At 50.1% G+C, this 25,605-nt stretch overlaps 3 protein-coding genes across 5 annotated transcripts; 2 read left to right on the top strand and 1 right to left on the bottom strand.

Annotated features, from left to right (window-relative positions):
- Nucleotides 1-686: 686 nt before the first annotated feature.
- LOC130880315 (zinc finger protein 239-like) lies at nucleotides 687-3,725 on the bottom strand. The gene has a single exon (XM_057779290.1). The coding sequence runs from the start codon at nucleotides 3,318-3,320 to the stop codon at nucleotides 2,310-2,312; it is 1,011 nt and encodes a 336-aa protein (XP_057635273.1). The 5' UTR covers nucleotides 3,321-3,725; the 3' UTR covers nucleotides 687-2,309.
- Nucleotides 3,726-3,932: 207 nt separating this feature from the next.
- Nucleotides 3,933-10,572, top strand: Armc5 (armadillo repeat containing 5). The gene is made up of 6 exons (XM_057779289.1): nucleotides 3,933-4,427; nucleotides 5,902-6,009; nucleotides 6,106-6,892; nucleotides 8,179-8,675; nucleotides 9,297-9,429; nucleotides 9,534-10,572. The coding sequence occupies exons 1-6, from the start codon at nucleotides 3,965-3,967 to the stop codon at nucleotides 10,324-10,326; spliced, it is 2,781 nt and encodes a 926-aa protein (XP_057635272.1). The 5' UTR covers nucleotides 3,933-3,964; the 3' UTR covers nucleotides 10,327-10,572.
- Nucleotides 10,573-12,645: 2,073 nt separating this feature from the next.
- On the top strand, nucleotides 12,646-18,901 carry Tgfb1i1 (transforming growth factor beta 1 induced transcript 1). Of its 3 annotated transcripts, none has more exons than XM_057777999.1 (11): nucleotides 12,646-12,701; nucleotides 13,827-13,942; nucleotides 14,069-14,121; nucleotides 14,233-14,375; nucleotides 14,513-14,600; nucleotides 14,709-14,814; nucleotides 14,925-15,119; nucleotides 17,264-17,437; nucleotides 17,717-17,798; nucleotides 17,992-18,140; nucleotides 18,329-18,901. In XM_057777999.1, exons 1-11 carry the CDS (start codon nucleotides 12,689-12,691, stop codon nucleotides 18,593-18,595), a joined length of 1,386 nt encoding a protein of 461 aa, XP_057633982.1. In that variant the 5' UTR covers nucleotides 12,646-12,688; the 3' UTR covers nucleotides 18,596-18,901. The 3 variants fall into 3 exon arrangements, with proteins under 3 accessions (XP_057633982.1, XP_057633984.1, XP_057633983.1); XM_057778001.1 differs by having other exon boundaries at nucleotides 14,925-15,115; nucleotides 18,329-18,578; XM_057778000.1 differs by lacking the exon at nucleotides 12,646-12,701 and having other exon boundaries at nucleotides 13,926-13,942; nucleotides 14,238-14,375.
- Nucleotides 18,902-25,605: the final 6,704 nt, after the last annotated feature.

Genomic DNA, 25,605 nt, shown 5'->3' with positions numbered 1-25,605 from the left:
TCTGCGGTCACCCAGCCTTAGTATAGGTAAGACTTCTCTAGTGGCTTGGCTGTTTTGCTTTTCTGGTTTTTAGGTTGAACTCCAATATTTGTCTATGGCTTTTTATTATTAGTGCCACAGTTCAGATAGTAGGTCCAGTGATTATCTGCTCTAATGTGAGACGGCAGCTTTCAGCTTCCCTAAGACAGCCTTCCATGCTCACCCGTGCCATGTGCTTAACACACATACACAGGTATGGGTAAAATATTTACTCTCTCATTGTAAGGGAGCCAAAGACAATAGTAAGCAGTATAAACAAAACCCAATCATAGCTATTTACGGAGTGCCAATTATGTATGTGTTATGCTCAGGTATTCAACTCAAACTTTCGGTTGTGTTTTTTAAAGTACTAGTATGGAACACATCAAGAATTTCTTTAATTACTTACTCCTGCTTGGAGTAAGTTTCTTCCACCAAGCTTGAGGAGCCAGAGCTCTTTATTAGACATCACCTGAGTCATGCCTTTCAGATTTGCTCCAGGCGACATTGCCTTTATGGGACAATAGTCTACTCCAGGAGTGTCTAATTCATTTCTGAAATCTCAGAAGCTGATCTGTGAGCTGCCAAGATGCTTTCTGAATGACATAACCAACAGGACTCCAGACTTGAGGAGAACTGAGGCTTACTGAGCCATTTCCCTAAGCAGGTACTTCATGCAAGTAAGTATATTCATGGACTCTTCATAGCCTGGTGAGGTCGACTGCACATTTCACAGATGAAGCAACTGAGACCCAGAAGAGGAGATGGGCCACACAGCTAGGAAGAGACAAACCTGGACACAGAAACTGAGGCTGGGTCACTTGACATTGTTCCTCTTTAGCCTCTTACTCTATTTAGACCCAGTTCTAGATGCAGCAGAACTGGAGGGCAGGGGACAAGGAGTTTGCAGTTAAGGATGAAAGTGGACTGTCACAAAGGAGCTAGTCAGTCGGTCCTTGAAACAGAAAACACCTTAAAAGGTTAGTCCATGCCTCTCAGGAAACTGTTCAGACTGCATCTGCTTGGACATAATCATCTGATTAATGATTACGCAATGCTTTGGAAAACCTCCCAACTCTCAAATACACTAATTTTAGCAATAGAAATACATTTGGGTGAGAAACCTGCTTCTGTGTCAGGCAAAAAGGCTGCATAATCTCAAAAGTTCAGAAGTCTTCACTACTCTTCCAGAGGGGACTGAAGAAGTGTATGTGGGACGTGGTGGGGAGAAATGAGTGAGGGAAGGCATTAAGGACTAGGAAAAGGCCAGATGACAAATCTAGGGCCTTGGCCCATATCTAGAAATACCATAAAGCATCCTGAACTCAAAAATCTGTTTCTTTGTTTTGACCTCATTCCCCACCATCTTAGTGTGAACAGTAAAGATAGTTACTAAGTGATAATAGTTCTTTGAATGGGATCCTACACCCAGAGTTTATGTAACAATCCCAAATTCAAATTCTTTGGTCCTTTAGCTAGAACATAGCCTTCTTTATGATTCCCTCTGGTCTACCTTCAACCTCTTCTACTATAGTGCTCAACAGGAACTTTGTCTGGCTTGTAAGTCCTCTTCCTCTTGAAAAAAAAATTGTTGCTTTTGGTATGGTTAACCTATCTCAAAGCAGCTGGGTCAGGATTATGTGGCTCTGGATACCTAAAAACAAAAACTTCCCTCTAGCTAATGAACATTCTGGATGTAACCTCACAGAATAGAACCTTTTTTTTTTTTTTCTTAAATCTTGTCTCTTTGAAGGTAGTAGTCACAGCTCTAGTGCTATGTTCTTCTAGCCTGGGGTTCCTGTCTCAATTCAAATGGCAATATTGAGTCCTATTATCAGCCATTAATTAAACCACCTTAGGGATGCAGAAGAGGTTTTTTTTTTTTTTTTTTTTTTAAAAAAATCCTTGTTCCTTCAGGCTTCTCAGGACTGGACCAACTCCAGAAATAAAATTTGGATTAAAATTGAAGCCAGGGATATATGCAGAAGCTCCCATCCTGGTAATCCATTGGTGTTAGACAGGATTGGGAGTTATGGACAAAGGCCTCGCCACATAACAGGCAGATGTAAGTCTCCTTGCTACTGAGCATCACCTTATAGAAGAGCAAGTGGGAAACCTGCCTGAAGCTCATGGCACACTTGCTGCAAATGTGAGGTCTTTGGCCTGTGTGGATATGCTGGTGTTGTCCACAAAATACTAGCTGCCACCAGGACACTTCTAGGGCTTTGTGCCCATGTGTGAACATTAATAGAACTGTGGTGTAAGACTTTGCCACATTGTGGAAAGGTGGGTCATTTGCTCATGTGGATGCGCTGGTGTTCAATGAACATGGTGCTCTCACTGAAGCCACGCCCACACTCCAGACACCTGAAAGGCGGTTCTCCATTGTGAGTGCGCTGGTGCCTCAGGCAGTTAGAGCTGTTGGTGAAGTTCTTGCCACACTCGCAGCAATTGTAGGGCTTCTCCCCGGTGTGTGAACGCTGGTGTTCCAGCAGATAGGAACTGCGCCCAAAGCTGATTCCACACCAGACACAGAAGTAGGGTTTCTCACCCGTGTGGCAGCGCTGGTGCTGTAAAAGGTTAGAGCTCAGGCTAAAACTCTTGCCACAGAGTCCACACCGGTAGGGTTTCTCGCCAGTGTGAGTGCGCTGGTGCTGGATGAGGTTGGAGCTAACCCTGAAAGCCTTACCACACTCAGCACAAGCATAGGGCTTCTCCCCAGTGTGTACCCGCTGATGCTTCGCTAGGTCTGCACTGCGGCCAAAAGCCTCTCCGCACTCCACGCACTTATGAGGCCGGAGACCTGAATGCGAACGCCGATGTTTAGTGAGATTAGAGCTGAGGCTGAAGCAACGGCCACATTCTGGGCAGGGGTAGGGTTTTTCACCAGTGTGTACTCTGTAGTGCTTAACCAGATCTGAGCCACGCCGGAAGCTTTTGTCACACTCTGGACAGCTGAAAGGTCGGTCACACCCATGGCTGTTTTGATGGTGAATGAGGTCAGAGAGGCTGGCCACAGTCAACCCACAATTCCGGCATCTGAAAGCTTTGGGGACTGCAGGATCATCTGTCTTGGCAAAGGCTTCTTGCTCAGCGCCTGAGCCTGACCTACATAGGTACGGCTGGACCAGCAACTTTTCCCCAGCGGCTTGCTCCGGCCGCGCCAGGAGGGGGCGCTCATGCAGCTCAGCCTCGCGATCGAGGGGCGACTCGAGGGTTCCCGGGAATTTTGACGTCCGGTTTCCCAGTAGCTTTGCCCCATCTGGATTCTCCCTACCTGCCTCTGGCGCCGCAAGTTCCATAGCGGGCGAAAAGTGCTCGGTTTCCGAAATGCCACCCGCTTAGCTCGTCAGCATAGCTGGAGAAAAGAGGCATTTGGGGCTCGGAGGCCAGCACCGGAAACGGAAAGGTCTTCAAGCCCGAGCTGCTCTAGGAAGCAGCAGCGAACTTTCTCGGTAGGTTTAACTCTCTCATTCACTTAATGAGGGCTTGGAGTTCTGAGACGATCAGTCCAGTCCTCGACTACCGCGCTTAAGGGTTGCCAATAAAATCTGAATGAGGAAAGGCGGTCGCTGACAAGGACGAACCGGGAGCGGAGTCGCTAAGTCACGTTGAGCAGCACAGACTCCATAGCGGGCCGTCTGGCTCTAGAAGCAACAGCTCACTCCTAAGCCCTGGGAAGTGTCTCACCCACTTTAAACCGACTACATATCCCAGCATGCATTGCACGCGCCTCTTGCTTTCACCCAGATAAATACCATTCTCGCCATGTCTTCTGCGACTGTGCAAGTACCCAAGTTCCAGACTCTAGAACTTCAACTTCCGACTCGCACGATAACTGCGGCGGCGCCATTCAGAGCAGCAGCCTGGCCACGCCCCCCTCTTCCAGTTCCGCTCTCTCAGGGAACCGGCGAGGCGCGGGGCGGAGCCTCAGGCCCGGGCCAAGATGGCGGCTGCGAGACCGGCCCTTACGGACTCGCTCTCGTTTTGCCTCGCGCAACTCACGGCGGCGGCCGGGGAGGGGCCGGGTTGGGGAAAGGACCCCGCTACCAACGAGACACCCCTGGGCCGCGCGCTCTTAGCACTTCGCACGCGCCACATCAAGGCAGCAGAGGGAATTGAGCGCTTCCGGGCACGCGGCGGGCTCCGCCCCCTTCTCTCCCTGCTACGCCGAACGGCTGCCGCGGGCCCCGCCCCGTCCCCAGCAGGCTCTGGCTCCGCCCCTTCGTCGGTTGCGTCAGCTGGTTCTTCCCCTGGCCCCGCCCCCGCCGCTGAGTCGTCTTTGCCGCCTTCGTCGCCAGTGCGCCTGCGCAAGACGCTGGATCTGGCGCTCAGCATTCTAGCCAACTGCTGTACGGAAGGGGCGTGCCGAGCCGAAGTGCGTCGACTTGGAGGCATTCTCCCTTTGGGTAAGTGCTCCGCCCCATTTCTTAGTCCTGTGCAGTCTTAGCCCTGTTCTTACGGCACGTCTCTGAGTGCGAGCTTTGTGATGGATGCTGCAGCGCCACTCACCTCAGGTGTCATGCTGTGTGACGCCACTGGTCTCCCTATAAATTATACCCGGACCCTCCCAGACCAGGACTAGGTTTTGACCCCTGCCTCACTTTTGAGCGAATGGCTTGCACTTTATATTTTTGGCGTTTTAGCGGACAGTGCTTACTGCTGTGTGCGTCCCTGTGCATGGCTTCACGTGGATGAGCTGGAGGCGGTAGTTTTAAAAGTTCAGAGAATGGATTTAGGAAGTGGTGCAGTCAGACACGCCAGGCAAATCAATCTCTCCAAAGCTAGAATCCCTGTGTAATAACTAACTACCCGACAAGACTGAAGTGGGCTAAAATGAAATTCAAATATAGAATGCCCAGACTCCAAGCACAGGCTGAGTACTTAAAACCGTATAGGAAACAAATTCCAGCAAAGGATAAGCCTTTCCGTGGACCGGCTGATTTTGCGCCTCCTAATGGTAATGCTGGGAATAAAATTGTGTCATTGCTTTTCTTCTGATAGTACGCCAGTTTTGGCAAAAAAAAAAAAAAAAAAAAAAAAAAAGTGAAGCATTTATATATTTAAAACTTGCATAGAATGCACTTGTACAGTAATGTGTTTGACAAGAGCCTTGACAATAGTCTCGTAAATACCAAGTTCTCTCTAACTGTGCTTCCGCTTTTCTGTGCTGGGCATGATTACCTTTTGAGTGGCAGGAATGAAAGCTGACTTGGACTGTCACGACAGCCTCAACCATCCTCCCGAGTCCCTGCTCCTTTCTCTTGTAATACCCCGCCACTACAGTTACCCGGACTGTCATGACAGCCTCAACCATCCTCCCGAGTCCCTGCTCCTTTCTCTTGTAATACCCCGCCACTACAGTTACCTGGACTGTCACGACAGCCTCAACCATCCTCCCGTCCCTGCTCCTTTCTCTTATAATACCCCGCCACTACAGTTACCCAGTAACGTCACTGCCCTCCTTAAAACCCCTTTGTGGCTGCTGTTGCCTTCACGTTTAATTGACTCCTTGGACAGTTATCTGAGGGACTTTGTGAACTCGTAGGACAGACACCATTACCCGGGGGTATTTGGAAGAGCTGCTTCCAAACCTGAGACACTGGCCTTCCCGTTTGCCCTCCTTCTGGCAAGTATCCGTTCAGCCGTCCAGCCCTCGCTCACCTCTTAGCATCTTCTGACCTTCCCTAACCCTCTCATCATGTTTTCCCCCTCCTCTTCCCCCCCCCCCTTTGGGTTGTTGGAGATTGACTCAGGGTTTGGTACAAGCTAGACAAGCACTCTATGACGGACCCAAATCCCTGGACATTTATCACATCTAGAGATGACTGATTAGAAACAATTATGGGGTAGAGCCCTCCAGAAGACAAACTCTCCTTGCAGTGACCATTCTTCAGTGTGTGAAGACAGACAGCATCCAGAACCGAACGGCTCGCGCTCTGGGGAACTTAGCCATGGAAGCTGAGAGCTGCAGGGACATCCACTCTGCTGGTGAGAGGACTGCGAGAGTGGAGTTGCTGAGATTTGTAGTGGGAGGACTCCCGAGTCTACCCTTGTTCATCACCTGTCTCCCGCTTCCTCCTCCAGGGGCTGTTCCCTTCCTTGTTGAGAGCCTGACGGCCTGCCAGGACTCACAGTGTCTCCAGAGTATAGTCCGTGCCCTCCGCAACTTAGCAGACTCACCCCAGCACCGCCTAGCCCTGGCACAGCAGGGAGCAGTTCGGCCACTGGCTGAGCTCCTGGCTACTGCCCCCGACCCTGCACTGACCTCGGCCCTAGTCCGCGCTCTCTTAGAACTCAGCCGAGGCTGTTCCCGGGCCTGTGCTGAGCAGCTAAGTCTGGGTGGGGGGCTGGGCCCTCTTGTCAGCTTGGCTTCTCACCCTAAACGGGCAATACGTGAAGCGGCCATCCTGATCCTTGCCAATCTGTGTGCACAGGGCCTGGTGCGGCCCGCGCTGGGCAATGCTGGTGGTGTGGAGGTGTTACTAGGTGAGCTTAGGCGGCGACGGGGGCCCAGTGGGACCAGCTCAGCTTCCCAGCAGCCCCTAGTGCGGGCTGTGTGTCTCTTGTGCCGTGAAGCCATCAACCGGGCCCGGCTTCGGGACGCCGGTGGTTTGGAGCTGCTGATGGGCCTGTTGCAGGACCCTGGTGCCAGTGCCTGGCATCCACGTGTTGTGGCTGCCCTTGTAGGCTTCCTTTATGATACTGGGGCCTTGGGCAAGTTACAGGCTCTGGGCCTTGTGCCTCTTCTGGCTAGGCAGTTATGTGGTGAAGCTGGCGAAGAGGAAGAAGAAGGAATAGAAGCTGCTTCCTGGGACTTCCCTGAGGAACGGACCCCTGGGCAGACAGAGGCAGGAAGCTTCCGAAGCCTTAGGTGAGTCCTCTTATTAGGGCCTGAGGGATGGATGGTGTTTGGGGAGGGAGTTTGTGTCTGTTCTGGCCATCTTCCTTACCTCTGCCTCGGTTCTGCCTTAAAACATTTGCCAAGATGTATTCCTAATTCACTGCTCTTCCCTAATATCACTTGGTCTGCCATTTGACCCTGGCTCCACCACATCATTCCAGAACTCTGGGCCCTACCCAAGTTGATTGGGGGTGGCATGTGTCCTAGTTACAGTGGTATGCTATGGAGCCCAATTTTTATTTATAATTTTTGAGATAATGTTTTACTTTGGAGACTAGGCTACCTGAATCTCACTGTGTAGCCCAGGCTGTCCTTGAACCTGAAGCTATCCCCCTGCCCTACTCTTACTCTGTTATCATCACTAAAACATTTGGGAAACTGACTGACTTTTCTGAGCTGCCGAGTTCTTGTGTGTGCAGTGCAGGCAGCAGCCTACGTACAGAGTTGTTGCCGAGACTACCCAGACCTAACTCCAAGTGATGGCCAATAATGTTAACCTTGGGGACTCCAGCTACATCTCCACTCTCTCTAGTACCTTCAGAGAGTCTCTCTGTCTGGAACACTCTTCCTCCTGTGTGCCTTCGTCTCTCACCTCCTTCAAAACTTTGTTCGGTTCTTGCCGTCTTTGCGAGGGGTCGTGGTCACCGTCTTATTTAATATCTCACTTCTCCTCTGACCTTCAGTGTCCTGGTCCCCGTTCTGTTACCAAGCCTCCCTGAGAGCAACATACCAGGAAAGGGTTGGTTGTTTTGTTTTGTTTGGACAAGGGGTCTCACTCCATAGCCTAGGCTGATCTTAAACTTACCATCCTCCTGCATCAGCGCCCCGAGTGTCAGGATCACAGGCATGAGACGCTGTGCACCTGGTCACACCACATGGTTTACTTGCTTGGGCTGTTTCTCCTCAGTAGATCATAAACCCCAGAATAATGTTTTGTTCATTGCTTTTCTTGAGCCCCTGAAGCTGGACTTGGCACATCGTAAACACTAGTAATTCAGAATGAGATGTGGCCCCAGCTCAGTTTACACATCTTCACGGAACTGTTTCCATTCTCCTTCCTTAATTTCTCCTTCTTCCCTCTCTCCGTCTCATCTGTCTACTTTTTTTTTTTCTTTTTGAGACAGTATCTCAGCAGGCTGTCCCAGATCTCACTCTCCCAGGCTTGCCTTGAGTTTGTGATGCAGAACCATCTTTCTGGATTCTGCTTCCTTACCTTGGCTCTGGGTTCAGACTCCTTTTCCTCCTGTCCTCTGTAGGTTGTGGCTGATTTCTGAGGGTTATGCAGCAGGCCCTGGAGATATCTCCCCAGATTGGTCTCCTGAGCGTTGTCCGATGCCAGAGCCATCTGAGTCAGTCAGCCCTACCCCTGGCCAGCCCTCAATGTCGACACCCCGCACACTGCGCAAACTGGCCCGCGTTCCCGCTGCCACTGCCGAGGAGCCTTGGGGCCAGGAAGGGCCAGCACTGTTGCTGTTGTCACGCTTCTCCCAGGCTCCTGACCCGAGTGGAGCTCTAGTGACTGGCCCAGCACTGTGTGGCTTGTTGGCCTACGTGACGGGTGCACCGGGACCACCAAACCCGCGTGCACTACGCATCTTGGCGCGTCTCACCTGTAACCCTGCCTGCCTTGAGGCCTTTGTGCGCAGCTATGGTGCAGCACTGCTGCGTGCCTGGCTCATATTCGGTGTCTCACCAGATGACTGGCCTGTGGCATGTGCCCGGCCTGCACACCGAAGCCAGCACCGAGAGCTGGGTATGTTTCCCCTGTCCCTGCCCACACAAAAGGCCCATTTCCTCCCATACCTTATGTGATCCTAGAACCTCTCCTTCACTTGCCCTCACCGTTCTCTGCAGCCTACCGTCTAAGCTTCTCAGCCCCAGGCATTGAGGGTGGGGGGCTGGAAGGCCGGGGACTTTCCCGTCTCTTCCATAGCCCTGGAATACAGAGAGTTCTGTTCTGTCCTTTGTCCAAACTTTGGGGCCCAAATAACCTGGTCACCAGGTTTGGCTCCTAGTGCCATAGAATCGGACCTTTCCTCGTTTCTTTACCCACTCTGCTCTTGGTTCTGCGTGGTCCTGTTTCTGCCCTGGGCACACTTATGAACTCAGACCGAAGCGCTGTGTCCTTTCAGACTCTACTACTGAAAGTTTTCATCTCAGGACCACCCTGTCTTCTGGCCTGATTGTAGGCTGTTTTATTCCTTAGGGGCCCCGATCTGCACCCTGGCCATCCACTTGCCTGTCCTTGACCGGTACTCTTGGCACTCCTCTGTTGATTTCTTGCCCTGAGAGTTTACTCTCCTTCGTTTTATGGACCCAGAGTCCTGTCTTGCCCATAGCACCCCAACCTGACCTGCTGTGCCTGTCCCTGCAGGTGAAATGCTGCTGCAGAACCTGACTGTTCAGGCCGAGTCCCCCTTTGGAGTAGGTGCCCTCACCCACCTGCTGCTCTCTGGGAGTCCTGAGGACCGAGTGGCCTGTGCACTGACCCTACCCTTCATCTGCCGGTGAGGGGGAGGCGGGTATGCTGCAGGGAGCGTGGGTAAGACTGCGCCTTTCCTGTGCTGCCCCAAGACACCCCCCCCACTCAAAGACCTCCCTTTCCCCACAGGAAGCCTACTCTGTGGCGCCGCTTACTTCTGGACCAGGGTGGCCTCCGCCACCTCCTCGCAGCGCTGACGCAGCCAGCTCCACACCCGCTCTTCCTCTTCTTTGCCGCAGATTCCCTCTCCTGCCTCCGAGCCCTGGTGTCTTCCACTGTGAGCCCAGTCCTCGTCCCTGCCACATCCTCGAAGCTAGACCCACCCTCCCCTTGCCTCTATGAACCTCTCCTGGGTCCAGCCCCTCTCCCAGCTCCTGACCTGCACTTTGTTCTGGATTCGGGCCTCCGGCTCCCTGCTCAGCGGGCTGCTTCAGCAGCTGCCTCCCCTTTCTTCCGGGCCCTGCTGTCCGGCAGCTTTGCTGAAGCCCAGATGGATTTGGTGCCGCTTCGAGGCCTGTCCTCTAGTGCAGCGTGGCCTGTCCTACATCATTTACATGGCTGTCGGGGCTGTGGGGCTGCTCTGCGGCCCATACCCCCACCTGACCAGCCCTTGCTGGGCTCCAAGGCTGAGGAAGCTCTGGAGGCTGCTGGCCGTTTCTTGCTGCCTGCACTAGAGGAGGAACTAGAAGTGGCTGTTGCCCGCATCTACTTGGGTCCCCAGAGTGGCCCTGAGTCAGTGAGTGAGGTACTCCGCTTAGGTCGGCCCCGGCTGGCTGTCCACTGTGCACGATGGACACTGAGGCCAGGGCAGTGCCCCAGAAAACGGGCCCTGGCTCTCATGGGGCTCGTGGAAGCTGCAGGTGAGGAGGCAGGGCCTCTCACTGATACTTTGCTGGCTGTGGTAACAGAGACTGAGTCATAGTACAGATGCTCTTGGATAAACTGTTGGCCTCCCTGGGGGAGCACTCCGGGGTGAGTTGGCTGTACGGGAGGCTTCTCTCAGCATGGCATGAGGGGAGACTGCAGAAGGAGCTATCCTCAGGGACTGTCGAGCAAGTGGAACTGAGCCCCAGGCTGAAGATCTCAAGATCCATGGCTGAAAAAACAACACCAGAGCCTGTGCACAGAGTCCAAGAGGACAGCTCAGGGCCCCGGGATCTGGTCTGACCAAGCCCTATGGTGTCAACATTAAAAACTTGAGATTTGGACACTGCTATTGTGTGGTGCTTCTGCTTGCTTTCCTCTGGGGGTACACCACCATTCCCCTGCCAAGGACCTCGTGCTTTCCTCTGGGGGTACGCCACCATTCCCCTGCCAAGGACCCCGTGCTTTCCTCTGGGGGTACGCCACCATTCCCCTGCCAAGGACCCCGTGCTTTCCTCTGGGGGTATGCCACCATTCCCCTGCCAAGAACCCCGTGCTTTCACACGGTCTATCCTTGGACTTACAAGTCAATAAATAATTGCCTAGCCATTACTCTAGGCCTGGGATAGTGTGGGTTTTCTGTAGGATAGTTTTGGACCCCTGAAGGAGGCCAGCTTTCTGTTTATGGATCCTCATTGCTTAGACACAGCCACCCATCTAAATACAGAAGCTGGCCATGGCTGGGAGGTTTGGGCTGAGGGCACCGAGTGTGGTGGCATGTCATAGCAGTTCTGCCTTCCGACTGTCTCCTGTCTCAGTCTCTGTGTCCATTCCTATCTCAAGCCATTTTTTTTCTTTAAGATACTAATTTATGTGTGAGTATGTGCATGCCGTGGCTCCTATGTGGATGTCAAGGGTAACTTGAGAGCGTTTCTTCTCTGCTTCTGTCATGTGGTTCCCAAACTCAGGTCATTTGGCTTGGCAGAAAAGTACCTTTACCTGCCGAGCTGTCTTCCTGGTTCAAGCCAAGTTTTAAATGTCATCTGCCTAGGGGAGAGCCACTATATTCTCAGGGTTTCTGAGGCCTCTCTTGGTCATGCTCAGAGGATGTCACTTTACTGGCGTTGAGGTGAAGGAAGGGTCTCCATCACAGGGCTCTCAGAACCCTGGACTGAGCCTGCTAGGGTCTGGCCATTTGAGAAAGGTGAGTTAGGGTGGCTCTTGCTGTCCCTGAGCCTCCCTGGTTCAGGCTGTACATTTAAGGTGTAGTTGCACACACCTTTAATTCCAGCACTCAGGAGGCAGAGGCAGGTGGACCTCTGTGAGTTCTAGGGTTGCACAGTGAGATCCTATGTACTTAGATACTTATGCCTTGTCCTTTTCTGATTGATTTAGGCTGGCATGGAGGACTATGCTGGGTTTCAGTATTTTACCAAACTTTCCAGGTTCTGACTTGTTCCTGGGTCAAGGCCCATAGTCCATTGTTTAGATCTGTTCTTCAGGATGGCTGTAAGACAGCAGCCATTGGTCCACACCCATCTCCAGGTGTTTCCAACTTTTTTTTTTTTTTTTTTAGGGAGTCGTACAGAGACAGCTTGTCACTCTTGTGATTGGAGTCTATATGCTTTCTTCTCTTTCATCAGTACCAGAAAGACTATTTCATCAGGGCCAGAAGGGTGACGAGCTGTGGAATGCACTCTGATCACCTCAATTGTTAGGAAAGGTTTTCTTTTACAAGTTGTCTGCGGTTTGTTTCCTGGGAGTTTACATGGGGTTTAGGTCTGGGTTTTGCTCTCTCTGTTTTGTATACCTGTTTCCAGGTATGTTTTGCAGGGAAAGACCTGTCTTAGAGTCTTGATTCACGGTGCTCTCTGTATGAGACATTTTTTTGTGTGCATGCCTCTTGCCCTGCGATTTCTATTTGGCTGGCTGTCAGAACTTGGGAGTCTGATAGATCTTTAGAATACCACTCCTGCCTCTAACAAAATCTTGCAAGAGACAAGTCTTTTAAAAATACCCTGGGTGGGAGTGGGGGCCCTGCCTAGAACTCAGGTGCTGGCTTTGGGAGGAGCGGGTTTGGGGGCTTCGACTTATGAGACTCCTTAGTTAGGCAGAAGCTATGGAAGAACCACTTCTGACTTGGCTTCAGCTTCTAGGACTTGCCGCGGAGGCAAAGGCTGGGGTGTGGCCTCTGAGCAGAGCCTGAATGCTGGCTTGGTTGGGTGGGCCCTGGTGCTGTCTTTCTTCTTGTCCCCTTGCTCCCCCTTCATCGCTCCCCCCTCAATCGTATCCCAGCGGGTCCTGGCTTCCATACATGGTCACGGCCCTGCTTCTAACTCCCTGACGTCCCCCCCATCCCCCGCCCCCACCGGACACGGCCCCCGCCCTGCTTGCCCCAAGCTGTCCGCCAGCGCACCGCCATGGAGGATCTGGGTGAGTGGGGACCGGATCCCCTTAGCTTCTCACCCCTGCTGCGTCTGTCTTCTTCTCCCACATTCCCTCCATCCTGAGTTTCTTCCACCATTTTCTTGCGTCTCCCTCCCAAATCCACGTACCCTTTCCTGCTTCTCCCTTCCTGGCTCGCTTGCAGCGCCGCGCTCTCCGTTCTTCGCTGGCTCTGCTCCCTCAGCCCAGTTTGTGCAATGGACTAGGCGTTAAGACAAGACACCACACCAACGAGGGGCTTGGATTAAGAGGCTTTGGGAAGGAAGGAGTTAAAGGATCCTTGGGTTCTGAGACTGGGAAAACGAACTAGAGGACTAGAGAGGAGAGTGTGACATCAAGTTTCAGAGATGAAAAGGGGCCAGATAGCCAGTAGTGTTTCAAGGAGAGAGAAGAGCGAGCTCCGAAGTATAGCAGAGGTCAGGTAAGTCCTCAGGGCAAGAAAGAGAATAACAGACAGTGCCAAGGTGAGAGAAAGAAGTTTAAGCTCAGAGAAAAGGGACCGGGAGCTCTTAGATTCAAAACGCCCCAGGCGTCTTATCCTTTTTTTGCGGAGGCTGGGTCTGGAAGGTTGTGCTCCCTGTGGTGGGATTTCTGGACCCAACAGCAGAGGGCGCTCCTCAATAATAGTACATGGATAAGAAGTCCACCAAAAAACAGCTCCCCGCCAGTACCACTTGCCCCTGAGGAGGACTGGATGAAACTACATTATCAGGTTGGCCAGGCTGTTTAAATATGGGGAAGAATTAGTGAGTGTGGCACAGAGAACAGTTAACCAGGAGGTTGGGTGTCAAGCATACAGCCAGTTGAACGATTGGGGTTCTGTAAGAACCAATCTCAACTGCATCAGGAAATCTGGCGGGAATAAAAGAGTCAAGTGACTAGGTTTGTACTTGGCTCCCAGGATAAGTCGAGGGAGATGTCTGGTCATAAATATCCCCTGCTACCATTCCACTTCTTTGCCTTAGCCTGGCCCTGTGTTTAGATTTCTTAGCCTCTGCCTCTAACGCCGGCTTCTATCTTTTCAAATACTGCCACTTGGAACCCCTTATCCTCTAAACAAGACCTTGACACCCTCACCCCTCAGACCTCTCACCCAAGGGCCTCTCACTGCAGATGCCCTGCTCTCTGACCTGGAGACCACCACTTCACACATGTCACGGTTAGGGGCTCCTAAAGAGCGCCCACCAGAGACACACACACCTCCCCCACCCTATGGCCACCAGCCACAGGTGAGATGAGATTCTGGGGTCTGGGGCAGCCACCAGGGCCTGGGTTGGTCTGGGCTCGGGGAAATAAGAGTCCGCATGAGGCAAGGAACATGACTGTCCTTCCATACACACCTCTACTCTCTGTAGACAGGATCTGGAGAACCTTCCGGAACCTCTGGGGACAAGGACCATCTATACAGGTGAGAGGAAAGGCTTGGTCCCTGGGACATGGAGATGGAGAAACTAGATGAAGTTCAGGTGAGGGGACTTGGATTCCCTTCCCTAAACCCACATTCCCTTCTGTCCTGTAGCACAGTATGCAAGCCTCGGTCACCGAAACCTGTGGCCCCTGTGGCCCCTCCATTCTCCTCTTCCAGCGGTGTCCTGGGCAATGGGCTCTGTGAATTAGATCGTTTGCTTCAGGAACTTAATGCCACTCAGTTCAACATCACAGGTACCAGGGTTACAGAGCCAGTCTTCGATGGGTTGGGGATGGGGCAAAGCAGGGCAGAGTCTAAGGACACGAAGCCTTCGCTGGGAGGGTGAACTGAGATGGCCTCTTGCCTCGTGTTATTTTTCTCATCTCTCCAGATGAAATAATGTCTCAGTTCCCATCTAGTAAGATGGCTGAAGGGGAGGAGAAGGAGGACCAAGCTGAGGACAAGAACCCACCCAGTGTGTGAGTCTGGCAGAGCTAGGAAGGAGGTGGTGGGTCCTGGGTGTCTGACTTACTAGAGGAAGCATCATGTTAGCAGGCTCTGAGGTTCTACCACTGTGTTCTCCACAGCCCTCCCAGCCCATTGCCTGCCCCCTCAAAGCCTTCAGCCACCTCAGCCACTCTGGAGTTGGATAGACTGATGGCATCACTCTCTGACTTCCGTGTCCAGAACCACGTGAGTCTGGAAGGATTTTGCCTGGTGTCACTCTGTGGTTCACCAATCCAGTTCTGATGCTTCCAGTTTGTGGCCTTGTTGACTCAACATCCGTGTTCTCTCCACTGCAGCTTCCAGCCTCGGGGCCATCTCAGCCACCGGCGGTGAGCGCCACCCAAGAGGGGAGCCCTTCTCCACCAGGACAGACTAGCAAGGGCAGTCTGGACACCATGTTGGGCCTACTGCAGTCCGACCTCAGCCGCCGTGGGGTGCCCACTCAGGCCAAAGGCCTCTGTGGCTCCTGCAGTAAACCTATCGCTGGGCAGGTAAGTGAAGTCCCGAAACAGAGACATATGCCTGCAGAGCCACCTCCGGGAACCAGACGCAGTGCTCTTCCCTGTATAAATATTGTTTATTCTTTGAGAATTTAATACATATAATCAGTATATTTTGGTTTTAACTCCCCTCTTAATTCCTTCCAGTGCCCACACCTTCCTCTCAACTTCATGTCATCTTTTCCAAAGCCACTGAGTACACTCAGTGCTTCCGGTATGTGATCGGGTGCAGGGCCATTCTCTGGTGCATTGGCACCATCCAGGGGCCACATTCCTGGAGAAAACAGAAGCACCCTTTCCCAGCAGGTCACAACTTCCAGTCACTCCTCTGCTGGAGGTTGGGCTAGGCAAGCGCCTCCCTCCTTCCTTGAAGGAATTTTAACTAGCTTGATTCTGAGGAGGTCTTGTGAAAGAGCCACATCTGCCTTATGTTCATGAGTACAACATCCTGTCTTGTCAAGAATGTTCTGATTCACAGCAGTCTCCCTGCTTCTGGCTTGTGCAGTCTTCCCCAGCCCTCTTCTGTGATGATCTCTGAGCCTTGTGGGGAGGGTGCACTATAGAGGCCCCATTTAGAACGGGGCCTGTCAGTGAATACCTGTGGAGGGAAACTGCTTTTCTTGTGAAGTTGGCATGTGCTAGACAGACCCTCTGTCGCTGAGCTGTACCCTAACTCTCAGATTTTTTTTTAAGGCAGTGTTTCATGTATCTCACGCTGGCCTCAAATTCAGTCTATATTCAAGGATAAACTCCAATCTGACTACTGGGATTATAGGCATGCATTCCCCTTCCCAGTTTATCTGTGATTCTCGGGGATCAAACGCAAGACTTTGTGTATGCTAGGCAACCACTCTACCACCTAAGACACAACCCTAGCCCAACCCTTGGAGTTTTGAGATGAGACCTTACTATGTAGCCCAGGCTACCAAACCCACCGTTGTCCTTCCTTTACCCTCAAGGTCTAGGATTCCCAGCATGTGTGACTATGCCCACCGGAAGTGGACTTATTGTTTATATGTTTTAGAAAAACCCACGATTTTCTTTTGAGGCAGTGTCTGACTGTAGCCAAGGCTAACCAGAAATGCACTCTGTACCCCCGGACTAGCCTAGAGCTCATGGCCATCCTCAGCCTCCCAAGTGCTGGAAGCACAGGGTGAGCCATCATGCCCAGCGATGTCTTATGTTTCCTTAATTTAAAAATTTGTGTGTGCGCTAGGGACTGAACCCAGGGCCTTCACAAAAGCCAAATAAACCTTTTGCCATTGAACTAACCATTAGCACCATATATATTTACAGATGAGAAAACTGAAACTCTTAGTGATGAGTCATAGCGTAATAACTGCAGCCTGGTTAGTATTTGGTGTGACCCTACTGTGTGCCAGACACCGTACCAGCTCCTTTCCATACCCTATTTCATCTAATCGTTTCAAGAGCCCATTGCTTTTGTCTAGTCTCTCTCTTCCCTTTCAGAGTTTGGTCCAGGAGTCCTAGTTCTTGGATCACGCACTGCATGAATATGACCCAGAATAGCAAGCTGTGCCTGATTGGCTTAAAGCATCTCCTTAGATTAAGTACCTGACTCCCATAGCAGAGTAACCGACCACAGAAAGCAGGGTAGTATAGTTTCTGTGAGGCTCTAGACTCTTCAGTCTTCAGAGGTCGCTTCCTCTGCTAAAATGTATGTTTGTGTTGGCCTAAAGATGACTCTATTACCTGGCGTGGTGGTATATACCTTAATTCTAGCACCCTGGAGGTTGAGAGTTGGGAGGATTGCACTACACGGAGTCTGAAGTTAGGGCGTCTTAGAAAGATTCTACCTCAAAAACAAAAACAAACAAAAAACACACCCTACATAAATTTAAAAGTAATTAAACCTTTTTGTGGGCTCTTAGAAGGAGTGTGGGCCCCATTACACTATGCCTTATGTGCTTTGTGAACACAGATCCTGGAGTGAAGCCGGAAGGCCGGCTTTGGACCTCTAACACAGTTTGCATCACCCTGGACTTTTGTTTTTTTCATTCTGACCTACCAGGGTTAAGACTGGGAAAATGCCAGGTCTGTAAACCTTAGCTCACCCAGCACCCGCCAAACGTTGAGCCACTCGGACTGACAGAAACCTCCATTCAACTTCGCAGGTGGTTACGGCTCTGGGCAGAGCCTGGCACCCCGAGCACTTCCTTTGCAGCGGTTGTTCCACAACTCTGGGAGGCAGCAGTTTCTTCGAGAAGGATGGGGCTCCCTTTTGCCCCGAGTGCTACTTCGAGCGCTTCTCCCCACGTTGTGGCTTCTGCAACCAACCCATTAGACACGTAAGCTCTACAGAGCCCCGCCCATTTGCCTGTTCACGCAGAGGACCGGTCAAAAGCGGAGCTTTCTTCCAGCTATTTCCACGCCCACCCCATCCTGCCTCTCCTGTTTTCCCTCTTTAACCCCAAATTCCTTGTTAGTTCTTCCCCCTACAGACATATACTTCCTATTGTCCCCACTCCCCGCCCCGCCCGGTCTTTCCCCAGACCCCCATTCCCAGAGGGAGATGGAAGGAAGAAGGGACATAAGGCGACAGTAGTGTCCTTTTTCATTTTTTGCAGAAAATGGTTACCGCCTTGGGCACCCACTGGCACCCAGAACATTTCTGCTGCGTCAGCTGCGGGGAACCCTTCGGAGAAGAGGGTGAGAGCTCACTCTTAAAAGCTACAGATCCACTGTTCTCCTAGAGTTTTCTTCTATTCTATCTGGCCCGTGGGTTCCCACCCCATCTCGCCGCCTCCTTGACCTAGACCCTATCCTTCCCTTCCTACCACCCACACCCGCGGCCACGCTTGGATCTCGTAGTCCCGCCCAAATCTTCTGTCCCTGCCCCCAGGTTTCCACGAGCGGGAGGGCCGCCCCTACTGCCGGCGGGACTTCCTGCAGCTGTTCGCCCCGCGCTGCCAGGGCTGCCAAGGCCCCATATTGGATAACTACATCTCGGCACTCAGCGCGCTCTGGCACCCAGACTGCTTCGTCTGCAGGGTGCGTGGCTATGGGGAGTGGGCTAGGAGCTCAGAGTGGGGCGATTCATTGGTTAGTTGGGTTGACTTTTTCTGAAAGCAGCTCTTCACTCCGGCTGCGAGGCTGCAGGGTTAAGGTGGATGTTAGTTACCCATGTGGGTTATCTGCTCAGGGTTTTGGCTCATTTTGCCGATTCCTCCTTCTGGTAGGAGTGCCTCGCGCCCTTCTCCGGGGGCAGCTTTTTTGAGCACGAGGGTCGCCCGCTGTGTGAGAACCATTTCCATGCTCAGCGTGGTTCGCTGTGTGCCACCTGTGGCCTCCCAGTGACTGGTCGCTGTGTGTCTGCTCTGGGCCGCCGCTTCCATCCGGATCACTTCACCTGCACCTTCTGCCTGCGCCCACTCACCAAAGGCTCCTTCCAGGAGCGTGCCAGCAAGCCTTATTGCCAGCCTTGCTTCCTGAAGCTCTTCGGCTGACCTCCTGTTGGATCACGGATCTCCAAAACTAAGCCTCCAAAAACCCATTTGTGAAAAAGACTGAGTCCTCCAGATCCCTAGCTCTGGAGTTACCCAGACATCCCTTGCTCCTACCCCCATTCCCATCCCCGTTGTGGCCCAGCCACTGAACAGACAACCCCTAAGGTACTCTAGGTTTGTTGAGTTCAGAAAGGAAACCACACGCCTAAAACACCCACTAGCCTGGAATGCAGACCTCACTTTGACCTGATCCCGGTTCTTGTAATTCCAACCAATCAAAGGCCAGGATGTCCCGAGTCCCCGCCCCCCCCCCCCCCCCCCCCCGCTACTATTCTGTACACTTTTTTTCTACAAACATAAAAACACGCTCCACATCTCATGGTGCCAGAGAACCTTGCTTTATTACCCAGATCCCCTGGCCAGGCTCGATGCTCTGAGGAGGGCTCTAGACCACAGCTCTCTCCAGCATTGGAGATGAAAACAGATGTCGGATGAGGCATGCCTGTAATCCAACAGGGAGGCCAGGGCAAGCAGGCTCTCCTCAGCTGTATAGCAAAACTGAGGCCAGGTTGGGTTTATGAGATTATCTCAAAACAAGCGAAATAACCCTCTAAAAAAAACACAAAAATAACTGAAAACCCAAATCCAAAGCAGTGGCAACAGCGTGAAAGGTACGGCTGTTCATTACCGTAACCCCAGCACCAGGGCAGCAAGTTCAAAACCAGTGTGCTTGGATATGGTGAGATCCAGGCCAGCCTGGATCCTAGGCTACAGTCTAAAACCTAGTATAAAAGACAGGGTGGGGTGGGGTGGGGTGGGGAGAAAACCCAGGTTCAATTCCTAGCAGTCACAACTGTCTGTAACTACAATCCAGGGAACACAACACCCTCTTCTGGCCTCCACAGGCACCAAGCGCATGCATGGCGCACAGATATGCCTGCTGGCAAAACAGCCATACATACAAAATACCAATTTTTTAAAAGGGTTGGCAAAGCAACTCAGTGGTGAAGAGTTGCTGCTGCATGTTGAGAAGGTGTGTGTTCAGTTCCCAGCACCCAGTGGTGGCTCACAACCATCTGTAACCCCAGTTCCAAGGGGGCTCCTGCATGCGTGTAGTGTGCATATGTACATCCAGGCAAACACACACATAAAATCAAACCTTTAAAACAATTTAAAGTTCTAGGCTGGAAAGAACACCCAGCTGTAAAGTACTGGACAGGTAGTGGTGGAACCAGGACAGAGTCTAGGGCATCTTCAACCCTCCTCTTCCTCCCCCTCCAAGCTCCCTGTATTCTTGAATTCTTGAAATAAGCGCTTAATTTTTGCGTTCTCCCCCCACACACACACACACTTAGTTTGGTTCCCAGATTTTTATCACCCCCCCCCCAACTCCCTTGTTGTTGCTTGATTTGGTTTTTCGAGATAGGTTTCTCTGTGTAGCCCAGGTTGTCTTTGGACCAGGCTAACCTTGAATTTAGAGATCCGCCCACTTCTGTCTGGAATCAAAGGCATGAAACTACCATGCCCAGTAGCACCCAGCTCCTTTTAAAGAACTCTCAGAGGTCATATCAAAGTCAAGAATTTCCTCTAACTATTTTAGGGGATCACAAAGCAGGTAAAACTAGGCCTTTGACTATACCACAGAAGAGGATTTCAGGATGAACTAGTTTATAGAGCAGAGTTATTGCTTATTAAAAAGAAATTTTTAACATAGGTCTTAACCACAGGGTTAATAGAGAGAGGGAGGGGCTCTGGGAAAGAAATGAAGACATGCCTCAAACCATAGGTGTGGGCTCCTCAAAGACAGGCAAGCCAGGCCTAAGTGTCCCAGTGGTCAGCGTATATAGGATTTTAAGTGCTAATGAGTTTCTAAGGCACCCTCTACTTCTCTGTTTCCAGTCCTCTTTTTGGTAATTAAGGTTATTAGTTTGGACAAAGTGGCAGGCTACAGAATGAAAAAATATCTTTACCAATTACATATCCAACAGAAGGCTGATATCTAAAATATAAAAAGAGCTAAAAAAAAGTTGATATTAAGAAAACAAATAACCTCATTAAAAATGGGGTACAGAACTAAACAGAGTTCTCAAAAGATGAAACGCAAGTGACTGAGAAACATTTAAAGAGTGTCCAACATCCTTAATCATCAGGAAAATTGCAAATCAAAACAACTTTGAACATTACTAGGGAGGCAGAGGCAGGTGGATCTCTGAGTTTGAAGCCAGCCTGGTTTACAAAGCGAGTTCCAGGACAGCCAGAGCTACACAGAGAAACCCTGTCTTGAAAAACAAAAAACCAAAACTACTTAGAGATTTCATCTTCAGTCAGAACATTTCAGTCAGAATGGCCAAGATCAGTAAAACAAATGACAGCTCACGCTGGTGAGAATGTAGGGTCTGAGGAACACTCAACATTGCTGACGGGAGTGTAAATTCACACACCACTTTGGAAATCAGGTAGAGATTCCTCAAGAATCTAGGAATAGATCTAACTCGAGATCCAGCTATAGCACTCTTGGGCACATCCCCAAAGGGCTTCACATCCTACTACAGAGACCCTTGCTCACCCATGCTCACTGTTGTCCTATCCATAATAGCCAGAAGCTGGAAACAACCTAGATGACTATCAAGAAAAGAACGGATATAGAAAATGTGACACATTTATGCAATAGAATATTATCCAGCTGTTAAAAACATAATTATGGAAATCACAGGTAAATGGGTGGAGCTAGAAAAAAACATCCTGAGCAAGGTAACTCAGACCTAAAAGACAAATATGAATGTATTTTCTTATTTGTGGATGTTAGCACTTGGAAGACATGCTACAATTCATATAGCCTCAGAGGTTAAATATAAGGTAAGGGACTGGGAGTGAAGGGAGATATCTCCCAAGGAAGGAGAAACAGAATGTATGATTATAGAAAGACAGGAAGAAGATGAACAGGAAGATTAATTGAAGAAGGGGAGAAAAGGGGGGTGATGGTAAGAGAGGGAATGTGAGAAAGGGGCAACTAACCCTCAGGGCCACTGGAGGGGCTGTAAAAAACCTGATACTGGCCGGGCGGTGGTGGCGCACGCCTTTAATCCCAGCACTCGGGAGGCAGAGGCAGGCGGATCTCTGGGAGTTCGAGGCCAGCCTGGTCTACAAGAGCTAGTTCCAGGACAGGCTCCAAAGCTACAGAGAAACCCTGTCTCGAAAAACCAAAAAAAAAAAAAAAAAAAAAAAGAAACCTGATACTATAGAGACTTCCTAATGGATATGTATATATTTGTATATGTATGGAATTTAAATGAAGTAATGGAGTCATCCAATAATGGCAAAGACAATGCTTCAGCTAGATATCTAATACCACCAAGGGAAACATCCAGAGACAGGAATGGGTTCTATCTAGTTGAATCATTGGCCAAAGGAGTCCCCGGAAACTTTCAAATATCTCGGGCTATTACCAAGGATATTGGTTGCTTTCCACAAACTGATGGCAAGACCCTATTGCTGAGGGTAACACACACCTCATCCAACATGGAGAAGTCAAGCTGGTGCCTAACAAGAGACTTCACCCCTAGTCGCTAGTGTTCATGGTACTGGAGGTACTTTGTAGAAAGGTAAAGACCAACCCAGCTACAAGTCCTTCGATATATAATATGATGACCAGCCTGCACGATATCCTGGTGCAATAGTGGCACAAACATTGAGGGAGTAACCAACCACTCTCTAATGGGATTTAAGACCCACTCCATGAGATGGAACCCATGCCTTACTCTGCTCAGGTGGCCAAGGAACTGAGACTAAATAGGTCATAGACCTAGGGGAAAATACAACCGTTTTGCTAGGAATGTGGCAATAAAATGGCTCCTAATGATGGTCTCCTATACCCATAGGTCAGTGTCTCTCTCACTCACCCATCAGAGAAACAACTTCTTCTTCTTCTTTTTCTTCTTCTTCTTCTTCTTCTTCTTCTTTTCTTCTTCTTCTTCTTCTTCTTCTTCTTCTTCTTCTTCTTCTTCTTCTTCTTCTTCTTCTTCTTCTTCTTCTTCTTCTTCCTCCTCCTCCTCCTCCTCCTCCTCCTCCTCCTCCTCTTCCTCCTTCCTCTTCCTCCTCTTCCTCTTCCTTCTCCTCCTTTTTGACAGGGTTTCTGTGTGTAACAACCCTAGCTGTCCCGGAACTAGCTCTGTAGATCAGGCTGGTTACAGAGATCTGCCTGCCTCTGCCTCCCAAGTGCTGGGATTAAAGGTGTGCACCCCACTGCCTGGCTGAGGAACTTCTTTCTGCAGTATATGGGAACTAATACAGAGACCCGTGATTGGACAATGTGCAGAGAGCGAGATACCTTGGAACATTCAGTCCTTAATGGCATGTTTCCACCAATATCGTCCCCTCAGGGCTCAGGAAACTATGCAGAAGAGAAGGCAAAAATATTGTAAGAACCAGAGGGGATGAAAGATATCAAGGAAATGGTATCTCCAAGCACAACAGGACTGAGTCAAATATGAGCTCACAGAGACTGTGGCAGCACGCACAGGGCTTGTGCAGGTCCAAGCCAAATGGAGTGCCCGTGTTGAGAGGGGAAATAGACAGGAGCTCCATCCCTAGCCAGAAGCCCATCTTCAACTGAGAGCCACTTGCAAAGGGAGAAATGTGTCTTCTCCAATGGAATCTCACTGACTATACAACATGCCCAGCAGTAGATGGCCAACATAAAATGAATTCAGTGGTATTTTTGGAGAATTTTTTGCTCCATATTGCTTTGCTTGGGCTTTTTTGTTTTACCTTCTGGTCTTTTGTTTGTGTATTATGATTTCCTGTTTTGTGTTTTTATGCTTGTGTGTACATGTGTCTCTGTGTGTGTCTGTCTCTGTATGTGTGTGTGTGTGTAGATGTCTATAAACTGATGGAAGGATAGGAAAGTGAGATATTTGTGTTTCATTCATCATATCCACAGAGGTTAGGTAGCTACTAAGTGACCACGGAGGAGAGGGGATTTTCCAAGGCAGGGGAAACAGAATATAGTGTTATAAAGGGACAAGGAGAAAATTAAATAGGAGGGTTAAATGGGGACACGGGGTAGGGGAGGGAAAGTGAGGAGGGACAGCCGACACTAAAGGGCTTTTGAAGGCTCTGTGGATCATCAGAGTAGCTTCCTCCTGCTGTAGATGGGAGCTAAGACAGGGACCCACATTTGGGCAATGTGCAGAGATAGAGAGATAGAGAGACACACTCAGACACCAAGACAGAGACCTTGAAGTGTTCAACCCTAAACGGGATGTCTCCATCAAATTCCTCCCGCTCAGGGCTCAGAGAACTTTGCACAAGAGGAAGAGGAAAGAGTGTGAGAGTCAGAGGGGATGAAAGACAGCAATGAAACAAGGCCTTCTGGACACAACAGGACTGACGTACATATGAACTCACAGAGACTGTGGCAGCATGCAGGGCCTGCCCAGGTCTAAGCCGTATGGATCCAGCACCTAGAGGGCGCATGGGCATGAGCCTCCATCCCTAACTCAAAAACTATATTTGCTTGCAAAGGAAAAATTAGTTTTCTCTAGCAGAGTCTCAGTGGGTATAGAAACCACGCTTAAGTGTAGGCCCTATGCCCAGCAGTAGATGGTCAACACAAACTCAAAGGTATCTTGGAAGGTATTTTTGTCTCTCATAATGCTTAGTCTAGGATTTTTCCGATTTTGTGTTTTGTGGGATTTTTGTGTGTGCAAATATGTGTGTCTCTGCATCTGTATGTGTTTCTTGTGTTTTTTATTTGGCTTTTTTCCCTCTTAATTTCTCCTATTTGTTTGTTTTTATTTTATTTATCTTTTAGCTGACTGTTTTCTAATGAGAGAGAGAAAAAAAGGTGTGGGCTTGTGGGTAGAGAAGTGGGAAGGATCCGGGAGGGGTTGGGGGAAGGGAAACTGTAATCAGTATATATAATATAAAAAATCTATTTTCAATTAAAAAAATAAAAGAAGAGCCACGTGGAAACCCACTACGGTAAAAGCTTCCTAAAATGCAATGCACATTAATGAAATTTCCACGTAGTTGCCATATAATGAGGGAGACAATGTCCCAACTGGACATCATAAGCTACTGAACAAAATCCCAGTACCAAGAACGGGTTACCATCTGATGAAGCCATTGGCCAGAGGGGTCAGATGGAACCCCAAACATTGCCAAGGCTACTGGTTACGCTCCATAGCCTGATGGTTAGACTCTATTGCTGGAGACGGTACTTATTTATGTCACTGAACATGAAGAAATCGAGAAGGTGTCCAACTAGAAGCCTCACCCTACTGAGTAGTGTCCATAGTGCTGGAAAGTGCTATATGCACTACCAGAGGAGAAAAGCAGTCCTCAGTCTCACCCAGCTACAAACCTTGAAGCCTCCAACAGAGACCTGCTCAAAAGATACTCGTCGGTGCACACACATTCTGAGAGTAACTAACCACATTTGGTTGTATTTCAGGTCCACTCTGTGAGATGGAACCCATACCCGACACTGCTAAAGTGGTCAAAAACCCGAGACTAGATAGGGCATGGGCCCTAGGGGACAACATACTACAATTATCCTGCTAAGTGCATGCAGCTATGTAATGATTCTTAGTAACATATTACTGTACCCATCAATCAATGCATCATTGAAACTTCATCAGATCATTAACACAGAGACCCACCTGGACATGCTAAGAGTGAGAGGCTTTGGAGCACTCAGCCTTAAATGGGATGTTTGCATCGCATCCCTCCTCTCAAGGTTCAGGGATCTCTACAGAAGAGGAGATGAACAGACTCTAAGAGCCAGAGATGGAGGCTGACTCCAAGGAAGCAGAGTTTTCCAGACACAAGAGGACTGCTGTGGATCTGAACTCACAGACTGTGTAAGACCGGCACAAGTTCAAACTAGACAGAATCCCAGCACAGAGCAGGTGAGTAGGCACCAAGAAGCGATTTACTATTGATAGCTACTGGGAGAGGGAAATTGGTTTTCTCAATGGAGAGACACTGAGTACATTAACTACACCCCA

This window comes from Chionomys nivalis, chromosome 8 (assembly GCF_950005125.1).
Source record: "Chionomys nivalis chromosome 8, mChiNiv1.1, whole genome shotgun sequence".
In the NCBI taxonomy this organism is placed as follows: domain Eukaryota; kingdom Metazoa; phylum Chordata; class Mammalia; order Rodentia; family Cricetidae; genus Chionomys; species Chionomys nivalis.
This window is presented reverse-complemented; position numbering and strand designations above follow the sequence as displayed.